General features: G+C 47.2%; 1 protein-coding gene across 1 annotated transcript; it reads right to left on the reverse strand.

Moving 5' to 3' along the window:
- Nucleotides 1–2,570: 2,570 nt before the first annotated feature.
- TBX22 (T-box transcription factor 22) lies at nucleotides 2,571–7,922 on the reverse strand. Its single transcript, XM_086470286.1, has 8 exons — nucleotides 7,787–7,922; nucleotides 7,524–7,653; nucleotides 7,097–7,198; nucleotides 6,747–6,921; nucleotides 6,373–6,537; nucleotides 6,176–6,240; nucleotides 6,008–6,093; nucleotides 2,571–3,181 (listed from the first exon to the last, which is right to left on the reverse strand). Exons 1-8 carry the CDS (start codon nucleotides 7,920–7,922, stop codon nucleotides 2,571–2,573), a joined length of 1,470 nt encoding a protein of 489 aa, XP_086326412.1.
- Between the last annotated feature and the right edge of the window lie 17,842 nt (nucleotides 7,923–25,764).

Genomic DNA, 25,764 nt, shown 5'->3' on the forward strand with positions numbered 1-25,764 from the left:
ATAAAACCAGGAGCTAAAGGCAAAGGAAACAGAAATTAACCTTGACTAACCAAGGTCTTACAGTGTCTCTCATGCCATGCTGACTTCTCATATGGAGCTAATCGGTATTTATACATCTGCCTCACCCACGCTGATGAGTGCTGTGTCCTCCCAGGAGCTCAGCACCAGCACCCAAGGGACATAGGTGTCAGTATCATGCATCACTTGCAGTGACCAGACTCTGGGTGTGTTTTCGGTGCATCTCTGGTGAGGGAGGGTGGTAAAAACCAGGCTCCTACAAGACCGGGAGCATCAAAACCCAACCCAGTTCCACTAGAATAAGCTGAGCATCACTGATGGAACATCTCACCCAAATGCTGGGTTCGTAGTCTCATCCCAAAAGGCACAGAATAAACAGGAACCTCTGGGAAGCCCCATGCCCATTTGCAAACACTCTCCGAGTATGAATGACGTGGATCCCATCAAGGAGAACATTTGCTTAGTATCTGGAATTTATCTGATCTCAATTTAAATATCTATCGCTGTAAAACCATCCATACTGGAAGTATCTATTCCAGTCATTATCAGTCACATTTTTAACTAGACAAACACTGATTTGTTGGATCACCAGCTCATGGCCAGCAGCTCTGGAACATCTTATGCAACTGCAAATATTTGGAAAATTGGAAGTTACCCATTGCATCCACTCACGAATCCATGACTGATCTGGAAGAGCCTTCCAGCTCCCCAAAAGTATAACCACATGTTGGAGCTGGTGCTCGATCACTCAGCCCATGGGGAGTAGAGATCTGCAGCATTTTGCAGAGCCCATCCCAGCACCCGCAGTGGGCTCACCTGCAGGAACTTGGCCACCACCAAGGAGGGATCGTTTGGAAATAAGGACCCCCGAATGAAAAAAAAGTTTCTTTTTTTTCTTTTTTAATAAAAATAGAGACATAAACTGCTAAGAAACAGCATGAGAAAGGAGGTTTGTTCTGGTTTACAGTTGTACAGACCATTTAGCAAGGCAAGCATGGCCCACAGTTTCATACTGGTATTGCTGGGAGCTCTGTGAACACTCAAAGCAGGTAAATTAGGGAAACCAATGTTGTCTGATTTTTAGCAAAGTCCCATGAAAGTAAAAGTGTGACTTTTTGTTCTTTAACAGCTTTTAGTATTGCTTATTCTGTTCTTAATTTGTTGTCCCATGTGGATGAAAATAAAACCAGAAATCTGATACCAATTTTGATTCTTAAACATGTGCTTAATCCCTATATAGTGCTGTGTTATGTTTCTAAATACAGAATTCTCTTATCTCAATCCCAAAATGTGGCAGATGCCAGTCAAGTATTATTCTCAAATCTCTACCATGTATGAAGTAAGAAAATTGGCTTCGGGTAGGGACTGAGCATCAATTAAAAAAAGAATAAAAGCTATGCTCCAATTTATGGTGAGTTATATTGTGCTCTTGGGAGCTGGAGATTATTTACAGGAATAACAAGAGTATCCACAGGTTGTAATAAAATGAACAAGACTTTTGGAAGGAATTGAAAATCTCATGTTTTGGGGCCCGTAGAGTTGTAACTCTCTAGAAAGGACCTGCGTTCTCCACGGGACCAAGCCAGGAGCACTCCTGCCCCTTCCCTGGCACAGGCTGGCGGATATGATCCCAGCTGGATCTTCTCTGTCCCCTGGGCTGAAAATGCCGGGTAGGAGGAGTGTTCTGCAGGCTCCTGCTGGTGTTTCACCCCACAAAGCTATCTGAGATGAATCCTCCAGTTTCCCCAGCATGCATGTGTCTCACCATGGGGGAGACGTGAGACCCCCCCATCCCCTGTCCCTTCTCATCAAGCTGCTGGTGCTGGTGTCGCTCTGCACTACTGCCTCTTGGAGATGTCCTGAAGTCTTGGGGCACCCCTGTGTCAGGCTCCACTTTCTCATGCCCACAAGGCAGGAACATATCCATCTTATCCTGCCTTTCTTTACTGTGGCAGCAGATACTTGGATTTACATCCCCACTCTGATAACCGAGTCCCGGCGAACAAGGCACTTTCATGTCATTCATTAGGACCCATTAAAGCCCAGAGAACTTGAGAACATGCTCAAGCTCTTGGCCAAATACGGCTCCTTTGCTGACTCAAGGTCTTGAACAGTCCCTCTGAAATTAGTGGAAAAACTCAAGTCGGGTGAGCAGAAGCTCACGAGGGCTTTGAGCTAACTAAAGGCAAGTCAGATAGAGAGTTTCAAGAAAACATATTTGTAGAAATGTATACGTCTACGTCCCCTCTTCAGAGTGCAAATATTAAAAAGGTGACTGTACAGTTTGCTCTTGACTTACAACCGTGACATAAATATCAAAAGGTATCACCTAACTGTGGATCATCTCAGATCCCCCACGGTCTCAGACCTTCCACCCTCCCAACAACACAACATGTTTGCCCACAAAAAAAAAAAAAGAAAAAGTTAAATGCCTAGACATACCGCTCCGGTACCATGCAATATCTCATAGTCAATAACTGGCAAGCCCTCGGGTATGGAGGAAGGAAAGGCTTGCTTTACACAGCAATGTCTAGAAATATTCTATAATTCCACTAAAGGCAATGGTTAGTTGTCGGGTGCCAGTTAGAGTAATTACATCTTCCATCTCTCAAAGCAGCTGGAATGCTGTCACTCACTTTGAAATGGCTTTCTGTATTCATCATTCTAGATGGCATGGTGAAGTTATAACCATACAAGCCATATGGAGGATGTAAAGAACAATCAAGTGCTTCCCGAGCAATGGGACTTGATGGGAAAATGTTTCCAGATGCATGTAATCCATACAGCATTGGACTCGCAGAATTTGGTACTTGTAGACATTGCCCATTTAAGTCTTTGTTTTTAGTATTCTTCAGATTGGTTATGCCAAGGGAAGATATTTTTGGCATATCCACCATGAAGTGGGGTAAAAGATGCGGGTTGGTGCCTCCTAGTTTGTCGTGGCTTGGAAAGATGAGAGACTGTTGTCTTAAGAAGCTCGTAGGGCAGATCTTGTAGTAGAGGGGCACATTGAGGTTGTGTAGGTAGGTCTCAGGGCAAAACACACCAATGTTGCTCGCTGACAAGTGAAATGTAGGAGGTGAGCACGATGGAGAGAGCAGGGGGTTGAGGGGAGAGGGCGTCCCACCGCTGGAGGTCACTGGTGAAGAACTGGAGCTCCCACCTGAAAACAAAAACAGAAATTGTCCAGGCTGGGCTAGCCGATGTTCACAGCCAAGGAACCCTTGGAGGACTCCTCCTCCCATTCCACGTCTCCCTGCTGCCAGTGTCCATCCAAGCGCAAACCCCCTCCAGAAATCAGCTCCTGGAAAATGGGAAGATCTGTCCATAAATTATTTGTTGTTGTTACTTGGCACTTGTCTAAGAACAATATTCACATGTGTCTAATCCCACTTGTTTGACTGGGACAACTATGAAGTTAAGCTCCACTCCTACAGGTGCCTGCCAGGTCTGTGCCTCACTATATGACCGGTAACCTACTCTTGTTATACAGACACTATTGCTATTTTAGGTTCCCTGTTTTTCATGCAAATTGCAGGCAGCTTTTTCCCCTTGTATATAACAAAAAAACGTATTCAGCCTGATGAGGATTTTTTTGTACCTTCCTGCTCACAGGAATCGACTAATTTTACTTGACTTCCCATGCAATTTGCAACATAACCTTGAATACTAGAGGTGTCTCCAGAAACTTTAAATGCATATGTCATTTTAACATTCTCCTTTCTGAAACAAATCAATGAACACTTTCATAATTTGATAGAAAAGCGACCCTGGCTTGCTTCACACGTGTGAGCGCTGCCGAGGCCACTGGGGCAGTGTAACCTCACTGCTCAGCACCAACTCTACGCTCCTCTGGAGCAACAGCGAGAGCAAAAACTACGAGGCAGTGGCTGCTCTGGCGTGGGAATGGGGCTCTGGAGCAGCCAGCCCCGGTGCTAAGCAGATGCTGGTTTCATCTAACGTCCTTTAAGAGCCATACATCTCTGCTGCACGTTTATTAGCACATTCTTCCAGAGGGGCTTCCCCCCGCCCTTTATTTTAATTTCTTACTGAAGTCACTGGGAAGGAAAGGAAGGAACGGAATGTGGATCCATTTTTGTAATGTGTTTGTCTCTATTTACATTGAATTCCAAGTGGATACACAGTCTGGATGTGATCTGATCAGCCTTTGCATGCAATCAGCAACACAGAATCAGCCCTATAACCCAGCCATACCTGCTGGTGTATCAGACCTTAAAACACACACTAAGGTTATGGGCGCAGTGCAAATTAATTTTGCAAGCTCCCGGCAAGCAGTGTGTCTCACAGGTTGGGTAATGCCCAGTTGCCATAACCCGGGAATGTTTTAGGGCTCGAACGTCTCACCCTTCCCCACTGATGCCACCGTCTGTTTCGTACTGACATCAGGAGGAGTGGATGCAGGGCAGGAGTCCAGTCCTCCTCTGATGCACACGTCCTGACGTCCTCCCAGGACTCAGGGACTTTTGGCCATGTAAATTGATGTGATGGAGCCGATATGTGTGAGTGTGAGGCAGCAAATGGATCCCTATGCAGCAGGCTGTAGTGGAGCAAACAAGGGTTAGTATTTGCTTCAAGGTACCCTGAGTGATAACAGCGCATGACTTACAGTCTGAGTCTGGGAGCGGGGATCACAGTGGGGAGGACAGAGCAGATTCTTTTTGCCATTTCTATTAGCCTTAAAAATCTTGAGTTTATGACTAGTTCTTTCTCCAGCGTATTGCTCACACTTTCTTTTAATTTACCTACTGGTTTGAGGGCTTCACGATTTATAGTTTCCAACTTTTCTTCAGAAATACAGTTTTATTATTTGTGGAATTGGAGATTTTGTTGTATTTACATGGGTTCAGGATATCAACACTGAAGAAAAATACTAACTATATTAGGACTAGGGAAAAAAAAAATCCAGGAAGCCCTAATATTTTAGCATCTGTACAATAATGAAGGCAGTTGCTGTTCTCTCATTCCCCACTGCAGCCCATCCATCAGCTCCTCTCAGTCCTGCATCTCAGCCTGCAAAACTGGGTCAAAAGGTGCTTTTGTCTAAATTAAAATAAATAAATAAATAAATAATCTAGTTCTCCTTACAACCCGATAAACCTCTTAATTTCTCCCCAGTCTGATTTTTTTTTTTATGTTTCCGCATTGCTGCCCCTGTGCAGCACGAGTTTTTGCTATGATTTTTGCAGTATTTCCCTGCAGAGATAGGAATGATTTGGTGTGCCCCAATGCTGTGAAAAGTTCCTAACATAAATGAAATTTAACCCAGCAACTTTAAACCCAAACTGAAGCACTCCGATGTGCAAATGATCTGTTTGGTTTTTTCCTTCAGTGTTATGAGTAATCGGTTTTCAAATACTACTTCCAAAAGCCGTTTTTCTGGAAAAGAGCTGTAAGAGACTGATGTCAGGCAGAGGGAGATAATTTTCCCTGAAAAACTTCTCCCTCTTCCCTGCATTTCTGGAGATTTAGTTGGTCTGCGACATTCTGAATAGCAGGTAATTTTATTTTCTGTTGCATAACGCATTTGTTGGCACAGAAGCAGCCCGCTGCAGAAGACACCGGCCATCGTTATTATCACGTTTTTAGCTGATATTCTCAAACGGACTGGAAACATATAGTGCAACAGGATCAAAGCCGTAACAACCCGACTCTAAATTGGCTTCCTGCGTACTCGGGTATTATTTTCTGCCCATCCAAACCTGATCTCTGCAGGCAGACCGCGCCGTTCCCCGTATATTCCCGGGGCAGCCGCTCTGCTCCTCAGATAGATTTTAACAGGAGTTTTGGCCGAAAACACGTGGAATTGGCTTCCCAAAACGCCACGTTAGACGCCGGTTCGTTTTCTCCACCCGCCTCATTATCTTCGTGGACTAAGATCCCCCGACGCGCCCCCGCGGAGACCTCCGGGTGCAGCCCCGAGGCGGCGGCGAGAGGCGGTGTAGGAATGAAGGCAGCAAACGGGACTTACCCTGGCTGTCTGCTCCGAAAGCCTTGAAGTCCAAGGCTAGGGGGGGCCGCCACGGGTAGGTCTCCAGGAGCCCGTCCAGGACCCCTCTGCGGGGCGAGAGCAGGCTGAGCAGCGCGGCGGGGCCGGCGGGCGCGGCGGGGCGGGCGGCGGGGCGGCTCCGACCCTTACCTGTTCCTCCCGGGATCCCGAAAACCTTTGGCGAAGGGATTCCTGTCGATCTTCAGCTTCGTGATCTGGGGGCGGGGTGGTGGTTTGGGACGTTGGGGCGCGGGGACCGGCCGCCGCAACCGTCGGGGCTCTCCATCCCCCCTGGTCCCCAGTATCATCGGGGTTCTCCATCAGTTCCCCCGGCCGGTTCCCGGTACCTGCTGATTTTGGTAGGCAGTCACGGTGGTAAACTCGGTCTCCTGGAAGGAGAAGGTCTGCACCCCCTCGGCCGGCAGCGACTGGATCTGCGCTAGATCGAAACGCGAGTCCTGGGCGATAACGTGGACGCGGGGCTTGTACTTGTGCATGGACTGGAGGATGATCTGTGCGGAGGAAGAGACGGGCTGAGCCCCCCCGGGAGGGAGAAGGGCAGGAAACACCCCCCCTACCTCACCTCCCCCCCATGCAAGACACGGCTGGGACCCAGCCCTCAGCCCCAGGGGGAGAGGGACCGGCCGCCGCGCTGACCGCGCTGCCGCCCAGGGTGATGCTCTGCTCCCCACCCTGCCCCGGGGGGCTGCCCCACACCTACGTGCCCCTTATCGTCCATCTCGTTGTTGGTGAGCTTCACCCGGTCGAAACTGATGATTTGCCTCATCCAGGTCTCTCCCGAGCAGGGGGAGTCGGGGTGGATGTAGAGACGCGGGGTGATGCAGGAGTGGTCCGTGTTCCCCGCCACCATCCACTGTGAGCTGTGATAGACGTACCTGGCCCGGGCCGGGCCCACGCGCACCTATAGACTCCATACGTGCAGGCACCCCCCCGCCTCACCCCGATTTCACATACGCGCCCTAAATGCGGGTGGGACTGAGCAGATCGCGGCAAAGGGGATCCCGCTGGGGTGGGGTGGGGGGGGGGGTGCCCCGCCGGTCCCCCCGGTACCTGTATCTTTTGGAGTCCACCGGGACGACGTCGATGGCGATGTAGTAGTGTTTGAGTGGCTCCAGCCCCTTCACCTTCACCCGGACCGACGGGAACATCCTCCTGCGGGCAGAGGGGAAGGTGCTGAGCAAGAGCTGCCAGTTAAACGGCGAAAAGGGGTTGGAAAAAAACCCCAAAACTATACAGGCATGGGGAAAATTTTTTTTTGAAATTCAACAAAAATAGCGAAAATAACCAATACCCCAGGCCAGATGAAAAAAAAAAAAAAAAAAAAAGAAAAAAAGAAAAAAGAAAAAAAAAAAGAAGAAAAAAGAGGGGAAAAAAACGAAAAAAAAAAAAACCCACAACGAAAAAGAGACAAAATAAAAAATCAACGGAGGAGGCAAAGGAGGAACCGGAGCGGGAAAGGGGGGCAGCGGGGCGGTACCTGCCGGCCTTGGTGATGATCATCTCGGTGCCGATCTCGTGGAACCTCCTCCAGAGCTCGGAGCCCTGCAGCTCCACCTGCACCCCGGCCCCCGCCTCCCGGCTCTCGGCACCGGCCTTGGGCCGCTTTTCTGCGGGGAAGAGAAACGGGAGGGGACGGCTCGGGAGGCTGTCGGGGCAGGGGAGGATGAGGAGGCGGAGGGAGGGGGGGACGACGGCCGCCACCCCCGGGGGTCCCCTCCGGGCAGCCCCGGCGCTACCGACCCGGCTCCGGGGCCCCGCGGCTCTGCCTGCAGCCGCTGCCGGTGTCCTCGTCGTGACCATCCGGCACCTTCCTCTTGGCCGAGCGTCCCACTAGGGCTTCCACCGAGAAGGCATGAGCCCGGGAGCTGAGCGCCATCCCCCCCGGGCCGGGGGTCCCCTCGGGCAGCAGTGGGGCTCAGGCGGGCGGCGGGGGCTCCATATCGGCCGGTGCCCAGCGCCCCTCGCCCGGCCGCCGCACGGCTCCCGTCGGGGGGCAGCGACCACGGCGAGATCCTCTTGCATCCAACTGAGTCAATAGACGGCTGCAGCCTCCACTGTTTGTTTTAGAAACTGGTGGGAGCATAAGAAACATTGAGTGACATTTCATATGAGTAACGGAGGGGCGGGGGAGGGAGGGGAGAGAGTGGTGGAGGGGAAGAGCGGGGGAAGAGGAGCCGGCACGGTCTAGGATCAATAAAAGAGTTACTGTTCTCCATTAAATTGTAAAACTCAAAGAAATTTGACATAATTGCACACTAGGGGCCACTTTTCCAACAAAAGTGCAAATAACGTTTAACCAGAACCAGCACAAAAAAAAGGAAAAAAAAAAAAAAAAAAAAAGAAAAAGAAAGGGGGGGCCCAGGAAAAATAAAAAGGAGGGGGGGAAAAGAAAAATGTGGAAAAAAGTAAAAGGGGAAAAAAGGAAAAGGGGGGAAAAGAAAAAGGGGGGAAAAGAAAAGGGGGGAAAGCAAAAGGGAAAAATAAAAAAGGAAAAAAGAAAAATGGGAAAAAGAAAAAGAGAAAAGAAAAAGAAAAAGGGAGAAGAAAAAAAAAAAAGGGGAGAGGGGAAGAAAAAGAAAAAAAGGGGGGGACGGACCCAAAAGTGGTGGGGTGGGAAAAAAACTGAGAATAAAGGCGAGGGAGAGCCGTGCTTGTGCTGGCCGCCCGTCGAGCTCCAGCCCGGGGGCGGTCGGGCTCTGCCCAAGCCGGGCTGCCCCGACGGGCCGGTCACACGCGGCCCCACGGTGTCACCCCCGGGCTGTGTGACAGGGATTCCGGCCTGTCCCCCGTATTTGGTTTGTTTTTTCGGTTGGTTGGTTGGGTTTGGCGGGGTGGTGGTGGGTTTTTTTGTCTTTTTTTTTTTTTTTAAAGGCAGTGAACCCGCCCCCCGTCCTTTCTGCCGGCACCGCCGGGACGTTTCCACGGGTCCGCTTCAAAGCGTGGCCCTGCAGCGGCAGCTGCGCTGAGTTAGGGGCAGAAATCCAGAGTTTCCACTCGGGCGGGTCCTGGGAGCCCCTGCGCGGCTGGGCCGGGGCTGGGGCCGGGGCGCAAGCAGGGGATTCACGCTGTGCAGGGTGGGTGTCTGCCTCCCCACCCATCTCCTGAGCACCCCTCGTCCCGCTGCCTTGCCCTGCACCAGGGAGGTCAGCCGGGATAGATGAGCCTTAACGGAAAAAAAAATGTACAAACGGTTAAAATTCACAGGCCAGCTGAGAAAGCAGATTTGGCGGGAGGGGGTGGGAGCCTCCACAGGGTGCTGTGGCTTCAGGACGGGCAGGGGATGGGGTGCAGAGCTCCCTGCCCCACTTCCAGGTGCTCCTGGAGTTTCAGGGGAGCACTGGTTTGTTCAAATGTTTCACTTTTCAGGATTTCTTGCCCTATTTGTTAGGGTTTGCATCCTGCTGTGCACATTTCTTCCCAGCTTTGGGCTGGCACAGAGTAAGAACTGCCTTGTCTTTGGGGGGACAACCAAACCCAAACGCCAGAGAGCCACTGTCTGGCAGAACTCATGACAAATGTGTATTTTAAATGCCCCAGACTCATACCGTTGACATCAATCCCTATTCTGAAGATGCTCCTTACTCAGCTTATGGTGAGCTTTGCACGTTGATATTTATACATATTTATATGCATTTATAAACATTTATACTTTTTTTTTTTTTACACACATTTGTACACCAAACTCATGGCATATCTCACTGGGACAGGAGTTCACCTAAGGAAAAGGCTCTGGAGGAGGTGAATGGGTGCAAGCACTGGTGCTGAATGGCAGAGCTTGACATCCAGCCTGGGGCACCTGGTTGAAAGCTGCCCATTTCTCTGGCTACTGACTTTTCTCTGTGCGCATGGTCCTCGTGCCAGCTCTGGTTCGGACCATGCCTGCAGCTTGATTCGGGAGCGGAAAGTTAGCCTTCCCCTCTGTAAACAGGGCTCTGAAAGACCCATCCGAGCGCCTCTTGAACTTGTGGTGGAAAACTAACACCACCATTTATAATGGTGGTTGGGACAGATGTACATGAGCTGTAAAATAAGTCTGCAGAAGGTTGTGGCTTGAATTTGCTTCCCCAAGCTTTTGTAGCACTGTATGTGCCTGGGGTTACAAGGCCAGGAGCTGGCCCAGGCCCTGGAAGGTGTGCAGGTGTCTCCTAGAGCAGCCTTCAGAGAGGCTGATGCTGATTAACTTTTGATTTAAATTTATTGAGGATAATGGTACTTCTGCTCCTTCACAAAGAGCCTCAAAATCCAGGGACCTGCTACATCGTGTCATAATCTGAACTGCATAGTGGTTTTGTCCCCCTGTCTCACTCCATCCTTCCACTGACATCTGTCAGTTGTGTCCCTGTAAAGCCCCAACCAAGCCCTGCTGACGTGGTTTTCTTTCCTACATGGCATGTTTAGGTGCCCCTGCCTGATGCCTCTGTGGGATGGGTGTCTGACCCACTTCAGCGGGCTCTTCTGGGGCATCACCCCACAGCCATCCCCATCCATCGGGGTGAGAGATGGATGGAGAAGAGGGCAGGGGAAGAGACTTTGCAGGGTTATCTTGCTCTGCCCTCGCCCCAGACAGCATTTGCTCCACCTGTGCAGATCTTTATTTCTTCTTACAAAGAGCCATGAAAAGAAATTTCGTAAACATGTTCGCAATTATAACAGCATAAGCTCACGATTTAAAAGCAAGGTGAATCACGGGTCCTTGCTGGAGCCCGGACGGGACTGATGCTGTGCTCCCCAACACTGATAGAAGCCAGCTGAGGGCATTAAGTGTGAACTTTTATCTCTACTGACACGACATATTAAAAAGTATTTCAAGCAATCTTTTATTTCCTTAGCATTGCAACACATTTCAAAAACTTGGCTGGGGATCAACCAACCCTTTTTTAATTTCCTACAATGAAAAATAAAACAAAAATAAAGCCCAATTGAGATGATATAATCAGGAACATTTTGAGGGTTTAGGTCAAATTAATATGTCAGAGGAGGGTTTTCAGGGGACTTGGAGAGCTTTAATCTGTCAAAGACTGACTCAGACCCTTCTTGGGCTTTGTAATCTCATTGTCTTTGCCAAATTATGTGATGGTGTGTCACATATTACCGTCGTCAGAAAATCGAGCAAATAATCATTTGGCACAAAGTTCAAAATATCTAACTTAATTTTAAAGCAAGTGTTATACAATATACCAGAAATGTTTGCTTAACTTGAAAATGATCTTTGGATACTGCCCATTAATATGTTAAAGCACACAAGTAAACTCCAAACCCAGGCTTTCCTGACCAGTGCAGGGGCAGACTTTAGGAGACTTTGTTGTGTCCAAGCTGTGCTTGATTTTGCCAAGATTTACTTTGCATTTACCAAAACAAAAGAAAACAAAAAACCCAAAGCAAACCAAACCTGACTTGTGGCTTAGGGAGAATATTTTAATATCACCTACACTCAGCTATGCACCTAATACTTTTTTATATCTCCACCTGATATGTCACAGACTTATATAAAGCTGCAACTATAAATTTGGTGCTAGGACATTTTCAGTTCTAATGGAGAGACTCAAAGGTGTGTTTGTTCTCTGCTTCACAAATTGTTAGCAAGAAAATATTTATTTTTTTTTTACATTTGGGGGAAAAAATGGGTTTAGCATTTGGAAAAATCCCACTCTGCCCTCACATCTTCCCTTTCAAAATTTTTCCTCTCCTGTAAAAATGCACTTTAGGATTGATTTAACCATGGTTGCACATGCTACTAATTTTTCTTTCCAGGACTCACAGTCCAGTTTGCATCTTTCGATTCCTAACCTTACTGTTATTGGTAAATAAATAATATTTTTTTTTTTTTTTTTTTTTTTTTTCCAGATCCCAGCCTATTTGCTTGTCACATTATAAATATGTGATAAATATATGAAAGTGCTGCCTCAAATCCAACAGGGATGAGCCTGACATTGAAGAAATGCAACCTACTATCTAAAATTCCAATATGCAAATAATATAATTTTCTTGGAAGACAAAAAATAGACTTACAGATAACACAGTGTGCCACAAACAGCTGCCACTATCAATAAAGGAAAGGGACAGAAGGTTTGCCGTGGCAGTAAGTTAAAGCTGTAATAAACCAGTTTCTAAATGCTCTGGCAAACACACAGGCTGCAACTGGAGTGGATGTGACCATCAGCTGAATAACCCTTCTGTGGGCTGAAATAACGCTGATTTAGGTTCTATGGGGACTGGAAATTGCAATATTCAACTTCAATTTTTGTAACTACCACTTCATGTGAGTCATCAACTAATTACTTATTAACATATTAACAAATAATTCTTTTTCTTAAAAAACATTTTTTAAGAGAAACTCCTGAAGACTAAGTAAACCTTGGCAGAAAGCACTCATGGTAGCTTATAACAGCACTTAGGAGGTTGTTTTCCCTTACGCTCTCAAATATCCATTCCCACAGCAAAGCTTTAATTTCATTCTCCATCTTATTTTGCCCACAATGAACTTTGAAAAACCTCTGCTCTTATATCCAAGTGCAGTGCGATAGCGTGCGCTCTCCGTCCCCCGTTGGGCTGCGGCACTGCTGGGCCAACATCTGAAGCAGGAGGTGATGGCAAAGTTCAGCCCCTCCTTGTCCTCAGGAACATCCTGAATTTTCATGGCAAAAATGACAGGTCTGGGGGAGAAATGGCCAGCTTAAGGTGATGGAGAGCCAGTGCTGAACTTGCTTAACTGGTTGACCTCCTAAGGAGGTTCTTCACTGCCACGTGTGCTGCATTACAAAAAGATACATTAAAATAAAACTCCATTATGTTATTTTATACATAAGCCCCAAAAAAGGCTGCACAGGGAATAGGGTTAAACTTTAAGGAAATTATTCAGTGACGTAAAAACAATATGTAGGGCATTTGGGGAGAGTTAAATTGAGTTAGGGGACTTGGATCACTTTGTGATGAAAGGAGGGTCAGTGGTGTTCCCCACCACAGCCAGAGAAGCCGAGGAAGGGTCAGTAATGTCCGCCTGCCGATGTGGTAAGGAGGAGGCCACCATGTGTATCTCCATTACCAAGACGTGACATGCCACCATGAAGACTTTAATCCAGAAGCTCTGGCTGCAATTTCTCTGTTGAGAGATTTCCCAGGACTGCCAGCATGGCTGGGCTGCATGACAGGGCCTCCTGTCAGATATCTCACTGCAGCGTCAATGTATTTTCTGGAAAAGCAAGATTTCCTGGCTCTGTGCTGACATTTTTAAGGTCACTTTTCCTAGCCCGGCTCCTGGCTTTTGGCTGGTGGTTTTGGGTGAAGAGTGAGAGCGAGAAGCTGCTCCATCCCTTCTCCAACCACCTCCATGTGGGAAGCCCCTGTCAGTCCAGCCAGCCCACCGAGCAGCTTTCCTACAACATTTCCATCATCAAGACTTCTCCAGGGCCGAGAAATAAGACCAAGACCTGGCTCCTTCTCCCTCTAAGTAAAGGAAAAAATTCCTGCCATGTTGAACTTTTCTCATAATACTTAAAGAAAATACTTAAAGAATGTGTAATAATAGGGGATTTAGAGAGAGTGAAATTAATCACATGGACGAAGCAGAAAACCTTTAGTATCGCCCTAAAATGTATCCCATCCAGCTTCACCATGGGGAAGAGCTCTGGCCGAAGAGAGGGTGACCCCGTGTGAGCCCTTTGAGCTGTGTGGCTCCCTGTCCCCAGGACCACCCCCGCTCTTCTCACCAGTGGGGTAGAGAGAGGCAAAAGCTGGAGTTCTTGGTTTAGCTGCCAGGGAGACCACACAGGAGAAGTGAAATTAAAATAGTTATGGGGAAGCTGATATTGAGTTATTCTATATTCCCTGGCAGGAGTGAAGCTGGGCAGAGCCAGGGCTGTGTTTCCTGCACTCCCCGCTCAGCGCTGGGAACTGGCAGGGTCTTGGAAGCACCCCAGGGTCTTGGGAACCCCAACTGGGGCCTTACCAGCAGCAAGCCCTTTCACAGGCAGCAATCTGAGGGCAAAACCCCTTTTTAAAGAGGAAGGTGATGTTATTTTTACGAAGTACAGCCTATATTCTGGTTTGCTTCACTCTGATACCTCGAGATAACCCCTTGGTGCTGGTGCATAGGGTGAAGGTCCTTTGGTGGCCTCAATCACATCATCTGCTCTGAAAGTGAACATGGGCCAAAGTCTCCTGTGATCACCAACATTTAAGGCCAGGGAGGACGAGGTCCACAGGCAGGAGGAGGCAGCCCCGTGGCCAGCAATGTTTGGGACAGGATGGGGATGCTGGGGAGTCCTGGGGTCTCAGGTGGTGCCATTCACAGTGCGGCCAAAAGCCTGCTCTGGAGGTTGGCTTAGAAAATCAGTCCTATCAGGGTCATTCAGGTTTATTCATGCAGAAATTGTAGGTTCCTGGGGCTCGCTCTTCTATCTCACCAAATCCTGATGTCTGCAGTAGGCTTTGTTCCCCTCTTCACTGGGCTTGGAGAAGATGGGTCCAGACAAGATGTGAGGATTTATCCTCGGTCCCACTAGTTCTGCTGCAGAGTGCTGTTTGGTTTCGACTGATTTCTTTCCACTGCTGCCATCTCTGCACCACCAGCACTTTGCTGAAGGATTCAGCCCCAAGACGGGTCTGAGACTTGTCCATCCCTCTCTATCTGGAAAGCTAAACACAAGGTCTGGCCTTAAACCAAGCCCACACCTGGGAGAGATTGACTGGCTGTGGAGAAACTCCGCTTTGCTTTGCTGCTCTGTCCTCAGTTATTGTGGTTAATTATTGGCATAAATGCAAATATAGAGGGATGAGAATAAAAGCTTGGAAGGGGTGATGCACTGAGGAGAAGGACAATAAATCAAAACATTTGCAAGGAAGCTTTCACCCATCTTCGAGGCATCAATTTTTTTGAGTTGTTAACATGCACTTTGGTTATGGAAGTGACTTTTGAAATTAAATGGAAAAGATACAATCTTACTCTTTCGTAAGATCTGCCAATACAAATATCTGTCAGCAGATATGTAAAATAATAGCTTCAAAAACAAGAAAAAGAATCACATGAAATTTTCTAAGGAGGGTGATGTCACCCCCAGCCAAGCTATATATTCTTTGTATTTGAAATTAAAACTGAATGAACTCTCCATGAAAAGCTGGGTGAAACTCTGCTTTTTTCAAGTACTCCCTTAGGGATGATGCCTTTTATTTTCTGGTTTTAATTTTAAAGTAATAAATAAATGTGATTGACCAACCAATAGCACCAAGTTGTGTAAAATAAGTAAATGCAATCTGTGCATGTTAATTTACAGGTATTTGCTTTATAAAGTCTGTCAAAGAAGGCTATCTACGGCTAGTGTGACTGGAGCAGAAGAAAATCAGCGTTAGCTGATCTGTTCAACAAGCTTCAGCTTCATGAGGAATTTCAGCTCAGAGAATAGGAAAATCTGTCTCCAGAGTATTATCTCCCTTCCCAAAGTTTCCTTCTGGCTGCACTGGGTCACAGGCTGTGGACTGTAAATTATACAGCCTGTCCCAGGTTACAGTGTAAAATGTGCCAAAAGGAAAAAACAAAACAAAACAAAACCTATTCTATTACCATCTTCAGGAGCTGTTGAGACCAGGTGGGGCGGTGCTCCCTGCCTCCCCCCTCTGGACTATCTCCTGTTAATGGGCACAACAACGCCTTATCGCCTGACCCATCGATAACTCGCTCCTGGACTATCTCCTGTTAATGGCCCATCAAGGAACTGCCTCACGACTCCCCATCCCATTGTGAGACGCTCCGCCCGGGGGGAAGGAGCCAAGCAGTCCATGCCAAATAAAAACAGATCTCCAACACCCTAGCAGCCTTCTTCCACTGGATTCCCAGAGGAGTTTTTCCCCCCCCACTGGAGTTGAAGAGGACAAGAGCTACCTACCTACCACTGGACCTTCGGAGGAAGACCAGACTCTTTTACCTGATCGCTGCTTCAACAGAACTACATCCATCGCTTCAGGAGGACTGCAGCCATCATCTTATCGGACTGCTACTGCCACCCTAACAGGATGTCAGGTTGTATTTCTGACTCTGTCAGTGTAAACCAGTGGGTTGTTTGTTTTTTCCCTGCCTTGTGTTATATATATATATATATATATATATATATGTATGTATATATATATATATATATTAGTAAAGAACTGTTATTCCTATTCCCCATATCTTTGCCTGAAGGCCTGTTAATTTCAAAATTATAATAATTTGGAGGGAAGGGGGTTGCACTTTCCATTTCAAGGGAGGCTCCTGCCTTCCTCCACAGACACCTGTCTTTCAAACCAAGACACAGCCAAAATTCAAATGATCTTTTTCAATAAGGGAAGAAGAAAACCATGCAATGATTTAATATATGAAACAGTTCAACCTACGGCTTTCTCTTGCTTGCAAATGTGGGCAGTTATATTGAGATACAAAATCCACTTATGGCTTGGTGGCTCAACACCTCCTGCAGCCATAAATTCAAATTCCAGGAACATTAGCTTGGGATTTGGTCTGAAAAACAAGCTCTGTCCTTGAGTAATGGAAAAAAAAAAGGTGAGATGGGGAAGGCTTGTGGGAGAGCTGTGGCTCAGGGCGGAGATGGCTTCAGCCAAGCACCCATTGGCTTTCAGCAGGGAACAAGGCTCTTGGCTTGCAAGGAGCATCCCCTCCTTGACTCTCGGTGCCCCAGCCCATGGCTGAGCTTCCTGAACCCTTCCCTGGGGTCTGCCATCCTCACCCAGCACCATTCCTGTGTTTTTTCTCCATCACTCTGCTCTGTCCCATCTCCGAGACTCTGTACACAGTCTTGGGGTTCACCAGAGCCATCGTGGACATGGACCAGTGCTTACCAGCTATAGTTTTCTACCTAAGGTCCCCAGGACCAAAGCAAGTCAAGCGTGTAGGTGCTAGAGGAAAGATCTTCCTATCTGAAATGTAAAATCGTCTGCTCTGGCTGGACTTGGTATGGTCTGCAGAGTTTTTCCATCCTTGTTTGGAGCCAAGGCTGAAGAATGGGAAGATTTGGAGGGGATGAAATAGGTTTCCTTGCTATGCGCAATGCATTGATCTTAGCTCCTTGCCTTGCATATTTTTTTAGATAAGCTGCAATTTAAAATTAGGAGTATGGAGACAATATCCCTGGGAAAACTCATCAGGAGGCAGAAGAGACACTGGTAGGAGCCCTGAAATCCTCATAACAGCTGTACCTCTGGGCACCATGGCCCTGGGAACTCAGATCAGGTCCTTGATCTGGAGCATCTGCCTTCATTAATACTCTGCCCTGCCAGTCTTGGCCAGAAGGCTGATTATAGCTCACACACACAAAAATTTGCCTCTTCCTAACCCTTAAGACCTGGAACTAGCAGCTGAGTCTGATTTTGGCTCTGCAGCAAGTTTTATCCATCGAAAGGTCGTTTATTTTTTGTACATCTGGTTGTATTTGGGGGTTATATTACCTTTCAGTCTGTCTGTGCCCATCAGTTACCGGAGTAAACAGCCCCTCCATCTGCAGAAGTGCACTGTGGGGAACCTAGTGGACATTTTACATTGAAATGTAATTGGTAATTCATTAGTAATCACATGTTTGAAAGCTTAGGACTGAGGATGGCATTAAACCAAGCGATGGGGCAGGTTTCTCTTCTCCTATGGTAGGGCCGCCAAAGGCAAAAGGTTGGATTGTCTCCTACTCTGCCACGAAAAAACCCTTTAAAAAATGCCTCTTATCCTGGGACATAACCCATGCCCTGTGCCACTGAAGATGAGTGGTCTTGAAACGGTCTCCTATTTTTGTCAGAGCGCCAAAGCCCCACAGGGGTCCCCCAGAGCTGACTACCACAGGAGGTGCTCCAGTGCCCAGTGCAGCGTGGCAGGAGCTGCACCAGCCCCAGCCCAAAGCTGCAGCCCCTCAGGGATCACACCATGGGCTCCCATGCACTTGGACTTCACTCTTCCCTCCGCTTCCCCTTTGTCCTGGGACTGGTGGTGCCTGTAGCAGACAGCATGGGTAGGGGCAGCAGAGTTTCTATAAGCTGTAGGGAGATGGTTCGTATTTTTTTTTTTCTGGATTTCCACTTACATTTGTGCATCTGCTCACTTTTATTGTCCCACATTCCACAAACTCAAAGCACTTCCATATATAACAGAATTAATACAGTTCATTGACAATCACAATGAAGCTGATGATACCAAGCACTTCCACTCTGCACATCCAACAATTCCTGATCCTTGGAAATGGCAAATCCAGTGAACCACCGAGAGAAGGTTAAGTTGCAGCGCTGCTTTGCCATTGGAGGGCAGAGAAAAACACGAGTCTTTGATTTAATGTACCTTCATAACGGGTTTTGTTAGCATTGCTCACCCGGCACTGCCCAGCGCTTGGGCAGAACAGAGCCACAGGGTGGGCACCGGGGCGGAACTGCGTGAGAGCCACCACTATCCTCTGAGCGTCACGGGGGCGAGTGATGCTCAGACCAGGAGCATCCCATCCGGAGATGGGATCAGGAGATGCTCCAGCGCTCCCTGCTCAAAGGAGAGAGCTGGCAGATGGGAGCCCTCCTGCTCACCAAGGCTCAATTAGCTGTGGATGATGAATCCCAGTTGCCTCAGCATGATCCTTTCCTTGTCTGAAAGACCGGCCACAGCTTTGAGGCTGCTTGTAGACACACAGCCATCCCTGCTGTGGCACTGCTCGACGTGGTTTGTATTACCCTGTCCGGGCAGCTGGAGTTTGGAGGTAAGAGGACTGACCGATGTGTTATCCTCAAATTGTTATAACACAGGTTATAGCCATGAGATAAGGAGTGTATCTATACTCCACCAAATCGTAGGGAATAAATATTCAAAATACAGCAGTGGGATTTTTTTTTTCCCGCTGTAATTTATATCAACAATAAAATGCAAGTAGGAGGATTAGCAAAATATTAATTAAAAAAAATCTTGTCTCCTTGGCTGGCAAATATAGTTTAATGATAGAAAAGGGGATATGAAATCTGTAGCTCAGTCACGGATCTCGACTGTGGGGCCATGGGATTTATTGCCTGTGCCGCAGAAGGCAGCTGCTCTCACAAACTAGCCTGCAAATTTCTGGCAGTGCAAACAAATCCTAGTTTGAAAACTACCTCAGTTTGTTTCCTTTCACAAAAATCAAGAACACATTTGGAATAATTTGCAAGACAAAAAGAAAAGCCTTCATTTATCAAGGACTCTATTCAACAAATAATATTAAATACTTCTACTACCGAGAAACCTGCAAATCTCATGCTGCGATTTCACATGTGCTGGAGCTGACGTTGCTGCAGGGAGCTCTTGAACAGTTTCTCAGTCATAAAGCTATGTAAAGTTCTATGTTTAAGGAAGAAAGTTAAATTAAAAACCTGTAACGCTTTGTGGCTTGGCCTCTGTGCCTGCAATTGCATACCCAGATCACTGCAATCAATCATGGCTGAAGGAAAAAGGTGTTTTTTACTTTCAGTAGTTTGTGTCCCCTCTCTTGCATCTCGGCTTTTCCTCTGTGTCTGTCAGCCAGGTCCTCCTCCCCCGCTGCTGGATATTTAAAAGCAAGGAGGGGACAATACTGTTGTTACTTATTATTAAAGGCAAAATAAACTGTAAAAAATAAAAAGTCAAGGGTAAAGTATAACACATGCAACACGCAATCTTTTAAATTAAGACTTTGATATGCATTAATTTTTAAAATAAAAATAAGTGGAATTGAAATAAGTCTGCCTGTGAGTCTACTGCCTCATGTCATCAGAACAGTTACAGCCACAGCTTGTGAAAACAAACTACAAAATATGCTTGGTGGTAGTCCTGCTATGTACCATGGGTTCCATTATTTGCCTTTGGTGGGTTCATCTCTGGTCGCAGTTTGTGTGTAACTTGCGCTGGTGTAATCGTTGCACTCACAGATCTGTCCAGCTCTGGAAAGACATGGATGGCAAAGCCCAGAACTGGTCCCAGTGATTAGGTATCGTCAAGGGAGGGGGTTTCCCTTACCTCTGTAAGGTGAAGTCATGATTTCTGTCATCCAGCCACCTCTTGTCCTGTCCTGAACGTTCCTGCAAATAATTCAGAGAAAAGGTTAAAACCACCAACTCTTACAAAATAACCTTGTGGCTGGGAAAAAAGCCTTTTCCCTCTTGTATCAAATTAACAAATAGTTTGGCAATGGCTAATGGGTGGGGAGGAAAGTCAGTGTCATTCAGCGTCAGCCCTTACACCCAGCTCCGTCCTTCAGCAGAGGTTTAAAGGCAGCAAAAGAAACCAGTACCCGACCCCAGCACTGCCTGCCATGACACTGGGGACATCTTTCAGTCTTCCTGAGTACTTTCTCTCTCCTAGAGTGCGAATCTCTGGCCGCTGCATGGCCTGGCCCCAGCAGGGAAGGTTTTGGAAAGGTTTGATAGGGGCAGGACAGAACATCTGGACTTTCTGGTGTGGGACACATCAATTGACTGAAGCAGCCACTGAATCCAGCCTCTGTTTCCGAGGGCTGCTGAACGCGAGGAGATGGACTTGCTTAGATTCAATTAGTGAAAAACATCAGCAAAAGGCATGAATACAAGTCTCATATGCAAGACTATGTGTTATAACATGTTGCATTACACATAACACGTTTAGAATAGCATTAGAAACAGGTTCTGATGACAACTTCTAGCTCTTTGACTTGTGCTGGGTGGAAGCTTCTCCTCTGAAATCCAGGAAATCACTCCAGAAACAAATCTAAATTATCTCTAATGCCCTGGTACCTTTTAAATCAATGAGAGCTCCGGCACTGATTTCTGAGCAGTCAGGATTTTGTGATACATGAACAAAGGTATCGAAACCTGTCTCACATGCAGAACACAAAGCACAAATGATCCAGTGGTAATTTGTTTGAGGATGAAATATTTCTTATCCTGCTTGAATAAAGCCCTACAGCAACAGAACAGAAGGAAGAAAGCCTTTGCAATTAACCCCAGCTCAAAAAGCCCTCTGCAAACGAAGAAGTATTTTAAATTCCTTTTTTTTTTTTTTTTAAAAAAAAGGCATATTGGTTTACATTTATAATGTTGGTATCATCCAGCACTTTAAATCAAATTATAGCTGTATCAGGCTGCCTAACAATGTTTCTTTTTAATTAAGTTTACTAGTCCCACATGCACCTTTAAAAAAAAAAAAAAAAGTAAACAAACTTAATTAAATTACATGACAGGAATTAGGTAAGACAACAAAAAGCCCAGCAAGAATACAAGGATTGAGAAAGCTTTTTGGATATACATTTTTCACTTTTCCCAAACCCTGCAGCCTTCCAGCCAGCCTGATGAAGGTGGCATCCCCTGCCCAGGCACTGCAGCACCTGCAGTGTCGTATGCCCACAGGGGTCTCCAGAGCCTTCTCGCTTCTATAAGGCATTTACCCTCATATATATTTTAAAATTCTGCTTTCACAGAGAGCTGAAACAGCTCAGGAAGCTCCTCAGAAAGCTGAGCATCAACGAATTTCCATTCATTTCCCTGCCTTGCAGAGGCAGGAGTAGTGCGTCAGGCTTAGCTGAAGACCTGCCTGACTTGGGGACCCTCTTGCTGGACAAGCCCCAGAGGTGCGTGCTCTTGAGGGGCCCTGGGGCATCATTCCCCCCCCACCAGCCTCCAGCAGCAGCCACAGAGCAAGGGAGAGCTTGGGGTTTTCGGTTTGGTTTGTTTGAAGAAAGCCCATCAAAATCAGGGGGTTTGTGGTGTTTTTTTCACTTCACAGAAGCTTTCCATGGAAAGCAAAGGTGCTCGTGCCCTGTAGCCACTACCAAGAAAAATGTGATTGCATTTTTACTGAGAAAATGTTAATAAAAAAGTACGGGATGAAGGAAAAGGAGGTGAAACGGGGGTGGGAAGAAGATTGCATGTGCAGACCTGGCATGATTTCTGCTTTTCTCAGCTTCTCTGAGTGTACACCCCGGAGAGTTGCTCCGTGAGCTTGGATGAGCTCCCAGGAGGGCACTCGCAGCCAGAGCAGCCCATCACTTGCATTTTTCTGGTGCAAATAGCACAGAAATCATCCAGAGTGACTCTTTTTAAAAGAGAAAAAGATTGCCATGACGACAGCAGCTGGGACTTCTTGCAGTGGGGAAAGCCCCCGTGCTTGCACAGCATCTTTCCAAGGAAGCACGAGATACAGCCAATAGCGTAGGGCTGAATTTGCACCCTGAATAACCTGTAGTCACGGTAAGATTACAAGGGATTTTTATAGGGGTTAAAATCGAATAATCTCGTTGAGGGAGAGCGAAGCAGCAAATCCCCCTCTCTCTAGCCCTGCGGGAAACACAGCGATGGGAGCAGATGAGCATAATGCTGTGCACGGCCACCAAAAAGCGTCGCAGAGCTGTGGGGTCTGGATCATCCCTAAGACAAATCTGACACCCCCATGAAGACCGACATCCGTCACCATGCACAGAGAACAGCCTTTTGATCCTCTTCGTAACTCCCCCGACTCCAAGGGCGCTGCATCTGGGGCTGCAAGGATGAAGTCAGCCCCGGAGCCGCTATGGGCTGGAAATGATTTCACCAAGCTGCAATGCAGATGGATTAATTCCAGTACTGTAAAGTCAACATGGTTGAACACTGGCTACATCACAGTCTTCATTACTGTGGTCTGGATCGGGTTTTGATGAAGTAATTTCCCTTGGGTTTAGCACTTAGAAAACATATAGGGCGTCCTTCTTGGATTTGCCTGGAGAGTGGAGCCCCCCTGCCCGCTCCCATCCACCCCAAATTGGCCTTTATCAGTTGCACATGATCCCCTGCGATTCAGAGGGGTTTCAAACGAGGCCCATATGGTCTGTGGCACACGATGCCCAAACAGTCGGACGCATGAAATGAGATGCAGTTTGGGTGCGTATGATGGATGTTATTAATAACAAATGATATAACACTCCAAGGCTGTATCTTTAAATGCAAGGAGACGTGGGATGAGTGCGGACCAGCAATTGCTCCATCCTCTGTCACCACATCAACTCCCAAAGAGGTCGGCATTAGGTTTTTGGACAATGCTCATCCTCCTGCTCAGTTTCCAGTTTCTGAGACTTGAAGAGAGCGCTTCGTGCGGAGTAGCTGATTATTCTGTCATTTTTTTCTTGGCTATAAACTGTAATTGAATATTTGTCACGTACAGTTTTCTGTGCTAGTGTGACTGAGTTTTGCCTGGGCACCAGGCACTGCTCCCATCAGTGGCATCTTGGAGATACTGTCCTGCATGGCTAATAATGGGGCCCCCTGATCCAATATGAATTCATTCACTTCCAAAGGCCTCTTCCTATCAGGGCCTGACATTATATGTCAGCACCCAGGTCCTGGTTTAATGGAAGAGGGAAGAAAAGGCTCCTAGTTAGTGAAACTAAACCTGCTTTTCAGTGTTTTAAGCCGTAAAAGTGAACTCCAGTTGCAAATCGTAAGCAATACATCAGTGAACTTTACTTCGCATCCTGCAAATCACCCCTTTCTCACTCTTGTGTAGGGAAGGATGAGGTGTGCAACACATTAGCGAGGTCTGTCTGAAGGCATAAGCCGCATCTGTTCAGCAAACACCTTTTCTCTCTTTTGACTTGCAGTAGAGGCTGCACTGAACCCTCCACCACACTCACCCTGCAGCTTTAGCATTCAGCCCGTAAGGCTTTCTGAATACCCTTTGTAGCGTGACAAATATCTATAATGAGCTGGCAACAATAAACAAAACTATGGAAACACAGAAAAAAGCTAAAATGCTGATGTGAAGTGCTGTGCACACATCCACTTGCAATCACCTTTCTGCAGGTGGTGTTGTGGAGGCAGAAACTCAGGGGAAAGCTGTACTGGAGCCATGCAATGTGCCGAGGGTCCCCTGAGACAGCGGCTGCTGGCCAGGCAAACTTGGGTGGAAACTTGCATTTTTGATAAGAAAAATATATGGCTAAACTGAAGGAAAAGCAGGCAATTTGTGTGTGGTCAAACCTAAGCACTTCGAATGACTCAGTGTCATTCTTCTTGATTTTTTTTCCTGCATAAACAATATTTTGGGGAGGGGAGGGTGGCTGGCATGCAGGTAAGTGCGTAAAGAAGACACTTGTTCTCACTTGGGCTGAAATCAGCATATTTTGGCCATCTTTTGAACCAGGAATTCAACCTTGCATATTACTTCACTGAATAAGCTCATTACTTTATCAAGATGTTATTTATCTTTGCTACCAAGTGCATTGCCAGCTGGTCTCAGGGCTCTCTGCACTGGTTGGTGTTGCTCTCTGCCATGAAGAGAGGATGTGGCCAATCCCGTGCCATCTCCCTGGGTCCGGGGTTGTTGTGGGATGGATCCGGCCTCTTGCCCACAGCCATGGTGCTGCTGCAGGGAGAGAGGCTGTTTCACCCACTCTGGGTCCTTGCATGCCATGTCTATTGTCTGCACCATGGTTGATGCTCCGGTTTTGCTGTGGGGCTGAACTAAAACCCCTCGAAGGGCACAGGCTGCTGCTGCCATTTCTTTGCCACTTGTGCATGGCCAAGAACAAAAAGCAGTGCCATGGAGCAGCTGCCAACATGCTGCAGCCACCTACAAGCTGTCCCCAGGACATGGGCATGCATCCCTGCTGCCGTAATTGCTCCTTTCATCTCTAATGAGAAGCAGAGGTGTAAGCTGTTCTGCGTGTCTGTACAGCCACAGGTCAGGGAGTGGGATGTGCTCGAGATCACCCCGGACAGTCCTGCTTCCAGCGGGTCTTTGCTGTGAGCTCAGTCCTTTCAGCTCACCCCTTGTCGTCGTGTTCATTCACGCTGCCAGGGGTGGCAATCAGTACCGGGACCACCCGCTGCTGTGCGGGACCAGTGACAGCCACGGTGCCATCTGCACGGGCTCCGGGGGCGGGGGGGGGGGGTGTGTGTGTGTGGGGGTGTAGGATGCTGACACGGTACATTTTGGGGCAGTTGAGGTTTTATCACACACCTCGTAAAACATCGCAGCTAAGATCCAAGTCTCCTGTCTGCCATCTTGAGGCAAGACAGTGCTTTTCTTTAGCCTCCAAATCCTGAAGAAAGACAATTTCCCTGCAGCATCGCATATGCTTTGCTGGATTCAAAATTTGGTCTGTGGCTCTGTTTTCTTGTGATGCTCATTGATTGTGATGTTTGACACGAGTGCTTCCCAGCACAGGTACTCGGACAGGGGACTGGAGAGATGGTGCAGTGGATGGAAATAGAAAATACACTGTTGGACTGTTTTCTGGTGAACGCTATTTTCTTGTGAATCCCAAAGACGGCATGTGCAGTTCGTCCTGCTCAGCTAAGCCGAAGCAGTGCCGCAGTCAAGTATTTTTAATGACTGGAATAAAAGATTTCTTTCTCCCTGTTTTCTTTTGCAGGTGCTCTCTAGAGTGATAACATGGAATTTCCTCTGAAACTCAAGTAGGGTAAAGGAAATCAGCTTTCTCTTTTTTTTTTTTTTTCCTATAGATATTATTTAATATGCCTGAGAACAGTGCCTTAATAAGTAGACCTGCAAGTTTTAAATTGAAACAAAATGACTCTCAGCAGTGCCATTGCCATTGCTGGCACAGGGTTAGGATGCAACTGCTGCTGTAGATTCAGTTCTGCAGAGGGAGAGAAGCTCTCACAGTGACGGGCAGCAGCCTAGGCTGGTCTTGCTTCTTTGCAGTTTCTGCACTGAAAAGTTTTACTGGAAAAATAGGAAATTAATTAATTACCCTGAAGTATGAAGTTGAAATGCTTGCCTCTAAGAGCCGGTGATT

The sequence above is a fragment of the Leptosomus discolor genome, chromosome 9, assembly GCF_034619465.1.
Source record: "Leptosomus discolor isolate bLepDis1 chromosome 9, bLepDis1.hap2, whole genome shotgun sequence".
NCBI lineage: Eukaryota > Metazoa > Chordata > Aves > Leptosomiformes > Leptosomidae > Leptosomus > Leptosomus discolor.